The sequence below is a fragment of the Syzygium oleosum genome, unplaced genomic scaffold, assembly GCF_021117445.2.
Source record: "Syzygium oleosum isolate NSW1041296 unplaced genomic scaffold, Sole_v2.1 Sole_v2.19, whole genome shotgun sequence".
NCBI lineage: Eukaryota > Viridiplantae > Streptophyta > Magnoliopsida > Myrtales > Myrtaceae > Syzygium > Syzygium oleosum.
Window position 1 is genome coordinate 3,328,388 of NW_026607503.1, and position 7,828 is coordinate 3,336,215.

Consider the following 7,828-nt stretch of genomic DNA (forward strand, 5'->3'; position numbering starts at 1 on the left):
TTATGTCGTAATTATTATTATTATTATTATGACAAGAGTTTATTGTTATTGTCATATTTATTATTATTGTTGTTGTCGTAATTATTAATATTGTTGTTGTTATTGTTGTTATTATTATTATTATTGTTGTTGTTGTTGTTGTTGTTGATTATTATTATTGCTATTATTGTTATTGAAACGTTATTGTTGGGAAAAAAAAATGAATTAGGCGTGTGTGGGCTAGTAGAAATGAAATTCGTAGCTAAACCCGTGGCAAATTTGCCACGGATTTTGCCACGAATTTCATTTGAAATGAAATTCGTGGCAAAATCCGTGGCAAATTTGCCACGGATTTGAAAAAAATGCCCACACAGGCCTAATTCATTTTTTTTTAAATTCGTGGCTAAATCGGTGGCAAAAAATGCCCGCAATTCATTTTTTATGAAATTCGTGGCAAAATCCGTAGCAAATTTGCCACGGATTTAGCCACGAATTTAATTTCTATTTGCCTATTTATGAAATTCGTGGCTAAATCCGTGGCATCATAAAAAATGAATTAGACGTGTGTGGGCATTTTTTATGAAATTTGTGGCTTTGCCACGGATTTAATAAAGTCTCGCGTTATTATCCCGATTATATTTATTTCCGTGGCTAAATTCATGACTAATTAGCCACGAATTTAACCACGAAAATAAACTCTTGCTTCACTTTCCCGATTTTTTTTTAATTTCGTTGGTAAGTCCGTGGCTTTGTTTAGCGACGAACTCATATGTCCGTGGCAAAATTCCCTAATTTTGCCCCCCGCCCTCACCCCAATTTTTCTCCCTCTCTCTCTGTTATTCCTCAGATCCCCCCCTTCCGCCAAACACCTCTCCGTCGCTCCCTCCTCCCCTCCACCAGCCATGATGGCCACCCTCACCGCCACCGCCGCCGTCGCCTCCTCCTCCGTCGCCATCCGCCCGTTCCGCTCCCACAAGCCCTCCCGCGCGCCCGCCGGGATCCGGTGCTCCGTCGCCGAGGGCCCCGCGATCTCCCAGCCGAGGGCCGCCGGCGGGGGACTGGTTGATTGCGTGGTGGTCGGGAGCGGGATCAGCGGGCTCTGCATCGCCCAGGCGCTCGCCACGAAGCACCGCGACAGGGCCCCCGACGTGGTCGTCACCGAGGCCAGGGACCGCGTCGGCGGCAACATCACCACCGTCGAGAGGGACGGCTACCTGTGGGAGGAGGGCCTCAATAGTTTCCAGCCATTCCGAGATTTGTACGTTCCCATTCCGAGATTTATACGTTCCGTCGGTCCCATTCCGAGATTTGTACGTTCCGTCTACTCTGATTTTGTGACCTTCTTATTGAAGTTCTCGAGTATGTTCGTGTGTCAACTGATAGATACATCGTCGGATTATTGTAATGGTTGTCGTTGCTCTTGTTTCGTTAGAATTGGGTATAGTCTTGATCGAGAAATGGAGATGATGTTTGTGAGTTTATAGGGTAAATGGGTCAGGATAGGGTGCTTTGCAAGTGTTTGATGATTGACCCAGTTCTCCAATTTGAGAATAGACGTGCAATTTTGGACCTTTTTTTATGCTGTTGCGAATAGCGGGGCGAGGCTCGAATCGGCGTGAGTTCTTTCTTGGGTGTTCCTTTTTTTTTTCTGGGGAAAAGGAAGAAAATGGAGAGGACAAAGCAATCGTTGGATAGATGCTCAAGAACACTCAGACTTCACTTGCAGAAGGTAGTGCTTCATGTGTTAATTTTTGTGAAGCTTTCGTTGGATAGATGCTCATTCTCTTGCTTGTCACTTCAGAACAAGAACGCAATCGCCAGTTGACAAAGCCTGTAACTGCTGAAAAGGTAGGATATAGTTCTATGTATTGTTGATATTCAATAGTTGTGTACTTTTTCTCTCACTGACGATGCAAATTTCTCTTTTATAAGTAATGTCCCTGTTCCAATCATTTAAGTATCACTCAGTGTTTTTATGCATGTTCTTGATCTGAATCCTGTGGTATGTTCCTATTGTCGGGAGAAGAGTGAAAGCATCCAGAACAAGCTTGAGTCATTTTCGAAGAAGCAGAAGTTGCCCATAACAAGCGCTTTGGCCATGTCAGATGCTTCAGACCCTTCTACAGGTAATGGCTCTCTTCTCTGTTATCTTGCATTCTTAGAATATAACAATGCACAAACTGCTGCTATTGATTATGGTTTTTCTGTGATCTTGTAATTGTCTCTATTAACTTGTGGTTTCAAGTGAAGGATGAGCTTTTGATATTATTCTCGTAAAAAGCAGTGATTGCACCACTAGAAGCTATTTCATTTGGGCAGTGACATTGGAAAAATGAGTTTATCAGGAAGTAAGGGAGGATATTATGACTCATTTACGAGATGATGTATAAGGACACATGTAACTGATTCACGTTGACTGAGTTTGGGTGGACTAGAGTTTGGGCATTTTTAACGACAAATACAGCTTCGTTTTACATTTTCAGTGCCTTTTCATGATCTATTGTTCAGTCTAACCACCTTACATTTTTTTTACTCATCAAACTTCAGAGAAAGTAGTAGCACAAGATGCAAACTCAAAAGGAGTGACTAATTGCGTTGTCCCTGCTCATAGGAGGTAATACTCAGCTGTTTATTCTTATTGATTTTACTGATTGAGCTACTTCAGTATGGCTAGTAACGTCAATTTTCTATCAGGTCAAAAGTAAGGGGTGTGCTCCTGCAAAATCCTGAAGATGTATAGCTAGACGTGGGAAGTTATCCTTCAAGATGGTTTACTTTGTTCTGTAAGTACAACATTAGGTGTCGGAATCAGGAGCAAGATGTTACACCCAACCCTTAGGATAAACGCTTAGTTTTTTATTTTTATTTTTGAAGTTATAATTTCAAGCCTGTCCATGTTTGTGAAATCTAATTGAGCTGGTACATATTCTTGCCTAGAAGGTCTTGCAATTTATGGTGTATGAGTTTCTGCTAACTGGAAGAGGGAAGTCATCATTTACTTAAGTTTTTTATTTGCAATATGTAACGTATTGATGAATTACATTGGGAGAGTCTCTGCATCTTATTTAGTAAATGCTTGCTAAATTTCCATGTTGTTGGTCATGCTTGCTGATCACACATGATAATGCAATAGTACCCAGCACTTGTGAATGGTGGCAAGCAAATAGATATTACGTGATAAACTATTCAAGCGATTATGACCACGCTATTTGGATGCTTGGATTATCCTGTCTAATATGTCTGACATGGAAAAATCACGCTATTTGGATGCTTCAAGTAGTTTCTGTTAATGCATGATGTTGTCCATACTAATAAATTGATCCACTAGGTCGCTTTTCTGTAGTTCTGGATTTTGTAGAGAAGGAGACTGATCAATGCTTATATATGAAATTTTTTTTTAGTTCACTATAAATAATATGCAAGTTCTGTTTGTCTTTGTTATGGTTCAATCATAATATAGCTCATACGCTTATGAGTGGCAGGTTGCAGGATGTAGTGCACAGTGAGAGGCGTCTATATCTAGTTTTTGAGTACTTGGACTTGGAATTGAAAAAGCACATGGATTCATGTCCAGAATTTTCTAAGGACATCCGCACGATAAAAGTGAGTGAGCTCTCTTACCCTGGTGGAGGTTTATGCTTTGTGTAATTTTCACAATGGTGTCATAAGCTTATTTGAGCTTTAATTTACAGAACAATATTGCAGTAACTTATCTTGGTTCTTTTTGTTTGGGTGTGCTATCTTCTGGATGGCAGAATAAATCTTAATTCTGCAATGACCAAAACGTCGAGTCCTGTTTGTGCACTTTTCCCCATTAAATGGCTAATGCATTAGACTTATTCACAGTGGACTACAACCTGCGTTTGCAAAGATGGGTTAAAAATATCTTCATGGATGTCTGATTGCATTCATTGATAGGCGAGTGATCTTTACACTGTTGACCTTATTGTATGTTTTGCTATCAGTGAACCTATAAAAACTGGTAATGGACCATCCTCTACTATAAATTGTAGATGAGGGTCGAGATCATGTCTCCTTTGGTGCCCTGAACCAATGTAATGAAATGTATGAAGTGATATTAAATTGCCAATCCAGCATTCTTATCACTGATGCAATTGCTGGATTCCAGAAAATGCTCTGCATGGATCCTAGAAGAAGCAAGATGCTCTGCAAGAACTTCACGATCTTATTACCTCGAAGAGATCCCGAGCATGGCAAAATACCTTTGAGAGGATTATGTTCAAGTACATTGAGCTATGTGTTGATATGCGGAGGGGGAGATTTGCCAAGGATGTTCAAGTACATTGAGCTATATGTTCAAGTACATGGAAAATGTAGATGAATGTATTTCATTTTCATATTATTATAATAGTTTGATGTTATTAAGTGCTTAATCAATGTTAATACAAATTCTAGAAATTAATTTTGCTTTAAATTACATTTAAAATCGAATAAGAAAATGAAATACATTCATTTTGGTGGGTAATTTAAATTACCCTCGAATTTTGCCACGAATAAGTTCGTCGCAAAAAACAGACAAAAAAAAATTTGGTGGCAAATTAGCCAAGAATTTTGCCACGAAATGTGTTCGTCGCAAATTAGCGATAAATTTTGCCACGAATAATTAGCAATGATTTTTGCCACGAAAATATTTTGTCGCAATTTCGCGACCAACAAAAAAAAATTTTGAAAAAAATAGCGACGAATTTTGCCACGAATATAGTTCATGGCAAATTAGCGACGAATTTTGCCATGAATATTTAGCGACGAATTTTGCCACGAATAAAGATCGTGGCAAATTAGCGACGAATTTTGCCACGAACTGTTCGTGACAAATTAGTCACGAATTTTGCCACGAATAATTAGCGACGAATTTTGTTTCGTGGCAAATTAGCCACGAATTTTGTCACGAATAATTAGCGACGAATTTTTTTTCGCTGCAAATTAGCGACGAAAATTGAAATTTTCCATCGCAAAATTTTGCGACGGCCTATTAGCGACGAATTTTTTTCCGTCGCTAATTTTGTCTCAAATTCGTTTAGCAACGAATTTTGCCAAATTTTTCGTGGCAAAATTCGTCGCTAAAACCAACTTTTTTTGTAGTAAGTGCTTTAGGCATCACTGTTCCTTTCCATATTGAAGCACACCGGCGATCATGTACCTAAGGGCAACGAAGATGCGCGGTCGGAGGACGTTCGGGCGAGCAGTTCACGCGCGCCGCCCCCGGCCCACGAGCCGTGCGATCCGGACCCTCAGCTTGTCCCCCGTGTGAACGCACTGATTAACTCTATTGGGCAATGCCGGGGGTCATTCGAGAAGCGGGTGACGGTGAGCGACATCGCGGGCCAGCAGAACCGGCTCATGCTGGCGAAGGAGCACGTCCGGGAGCTTGTGCTCCCTTTGCTCAGGACCGGCGATGATCCTGGCACAGGCATAGAGGTGAAGACGTTCAATACGAAGGGGAAGACATATCCTATGCTGTTCAAGCTTTGGTGCAGCAAGGTGTATGTTCTCACGAGCGATTCGAAGGTTTTCGTTAGAGAAAATCAACTGGGGGTCTCCGATGTCCTGACGATATGGGCGTTCAGCGACGTCCGAACCTGAGAATTGTGCTTCGTGATCGCTCAGAGGACGGCAAAAGATCTCGAGCAGGGCCGGACGGAGAAGGGACTCAAGGTGAAAGGACGGAAGCGCGGCGAGTTGAAGCCCCAGGAGTCGGCTTTCTATTCAGCTGGGTAGGATGATTGGTTTTTGCCGGCTTCGTCGCATTACATCTTCAGTAGCTTCCGTTCCGATTTGGTCAGGTTTCGGCAGCTATCTAGTGCGTACATTATGCTCAACTGTTATCTAACAAAAATTTTATAAAAACACCGCCAATTATTTTGTAAATTTAAGTTGTTAGAGGAATGCGTCATTTTAGTATTTAGATGTTCTAACGCTTTCTCTCGATGCATAAATTGGACTTTTGGCTTAAGACTAAGCATGGAAATAATAATAAATGAAGCATGTCCAATACCATGTAAAATTTCGTATAACCATTACCAACTATTTTAAAACTTAAACTTTTACATAATGGCGTAATTTAAAACTTGAGATATTCTAACATTCGTGTCGTGACATTGATTACCTGATTTATATCATAAAGCAAAGAAGATCTATTCCCAGATCATTGTTGAATGTTGGATGAGTGTTCACAATATACTTAATTTATGCACTGAATTCTAAAAAGGGCATGCCTTTTTCGTTAAATACTTAATTTTATCGTGGAAAATAAGAAAGGTCCGATTCAGTTACGAGTCAATTCAATTCATTGCTTAGCAAATAAGCTGATTTGTCAAAAAGTTCGACTAAGGGTAATATGGATTCATCAGCAATCTACCATATCCCAAAGCCTTGAAACCTAATTTGGGTTTCAAACCTAATTTGGATCCAAACCCAAGTAGGATTTGATCAGTTACTAGGTTGAACAACCAGATCATAGCACGACACATGTTGGATGCTTGAAATCTTCTAACATAGTATCAACAGTTTGTTGGTCGTCCTTGTATGAAATCAGTCATGAACTCCCTGTAATTAGCCATCCATATAAATTTTCCTGTTCTTGCAGCAATATACAATCTCGTCTTATGTAGAGCAACTATTAGCAAGTCGTTACTCGATCTCCTTGATTATTCGATGAAATTCTCATAGCAATTTTTGAAAAAGAAAAAGGAAAAACAGGGCATCATATATATAGTTGAGAACCCATGACATGGAGGGTTGTAAAAGAAGAGAAACTTCGTTGCCTTGGGTAACATTAAGTTTGCAGTCTTTAACCGATAAATATACCTGCCAGAACAATCCCTATAAAACTATGTTTCCGCTATACAGGAAAAATCGCAAGTGAAAATGCACTCACAACAAGTGCAAGCGAAAGCGCACTCACAACAAGTGCAAGCCACAGCCAAAAGATATGCAGACCATCATGCTGTCATATTATGGTACATGAGAACTAGTCCGGTGGCGCCAGGATTAAAAGAGAAGGTACTGCCACTAGATAATTAGTTGACTTTGCTAACCTATGTAAGTGTATCATTCTGAAGTTCCCGTGAGCTCTGCTGAAACTATTTTCTCATCTGTGCGAAAAGCTCAGGTGGTTTTGCATTTCCACCACCACCAAAAGCAGAGAAGGCACCTGCACCTTGTTGGCTGCCGAACGCCCCAAAACCAGCTCCTGCACAATACAACGTATTATGTTAAGGAGACAGTATACCCAACCCAATGCAAGGAGAAAGAGAGAGAGAGAGCGAGAGAGAGAGAGAGTCCCTCACCAGTCGAAGAAGAAATCGGAGGTCTCCACGTGCTCCCCTTCGGCCTCGTCCTTCAGCTCGATCATCACGGCCATGCCGGGAGCTGGGGTTTCTGGCAGCGAGAGAGAGTGGCAGGGGAAGCAACGGCCGAGCTCCGATTGGCGGTAATCAGTGGTGATGACGAAGACGGTGCCGGTGGAAGTGCGTGAGGCTTTTTGGGCGGGAAGAGAGAGAGAGATGAACGAGTTAGATGGTTCGTGCCCTAGAGAAGGCTACCGAGTCGCGACTTACCAAAGCATTAAACGACCATAGAATATAAATATAAAATTCAAAAGCATAGTATAAAAAAACTTATATAGCCGCAAATGTCGTACTATTTTCGACATGCATATAAACAATTGGAGCATTTGTCTACTGATTGATGTGGGTAAAAACTTTGAATTGTGTTATTGCGTCGGAATAAAAGGAAATTATTTTCTTAAATACAGATGGATTACGATGAAGTAGTCGATAACGAAGAGAGAGGAGAAGGATGAGAGGGGCGAAGAATCATTGCATAT

General features: G+C 40.9%; 1 protein-coding gene across 4 annotated transcripts; it reads left to right on the forward strand.

Annotated features, from left to right (window-relative positions):
* Window positions 1-805: 805 nt before the first annotated feature.
* LOC115666115 (uncharacterized) lies at window positions 806-2,932 on the forward strand. Of its 4 annotated transcripts, XM_056320016.1 has the most exons (6): window positions 806-1,237; window positions 1,639-1,708; window positions 1,781-1,827; window positions 2,006-2,105; window positions 2,527-2,593; window positions 2,674-2,932. In XM_056320016.1, exons 2-6 carry the CDS (start codon window positions 1,675-1,677, stop codon window positions 2,717-2,719), a joined length of 294 nt encoding a protein of 97 aa, XP_056175991.1. In that variant the 5' UTR covers window positions 806-1,237; window positions 1,639-1,674; the 3' UTR covers window positions 2,720-2,932. The 4 variants fall into 4 exon arrangements, 1 of the variants encoding a protein (XP_056175991.1); XR_008818477.1 differs by having other exon boundaries at window positions 1,781-2,105; XR_008818479.1 differs by lacking the exon at window positions 1,639-1,708.
* The last annotated feature ends 4,896 nt before the right edge of the window (window positions 2,933-7,828 follow it).

What these genes read in the sequence shown, in the direction of transcription:
- LOC115666115 (XM_056320016.1), top strand. Translation starts at nt 1,675, where the DNA reads ATGCTCAAGAACACTCAGACTTCACTTGCAGAAG. An exon ending in AGCCTGTAACTGCTGAAAAG is followed by an intron (nt 1,828 to 2,005) that starts GTAGGATATAGT and finishes TGTCGGGAGAAG; the next exon opens with AGTGAAAGCATCCAGAACAA. An exon ending in TGCTTCAGACCCTTCTACAG is followed by an intron (nt 2,106 to 2,526) that starts GTAATGGCTCTC and finishes ATCAAACTTCAG; the next exon opens with AGAAAGTAGTAGCACAAGAT.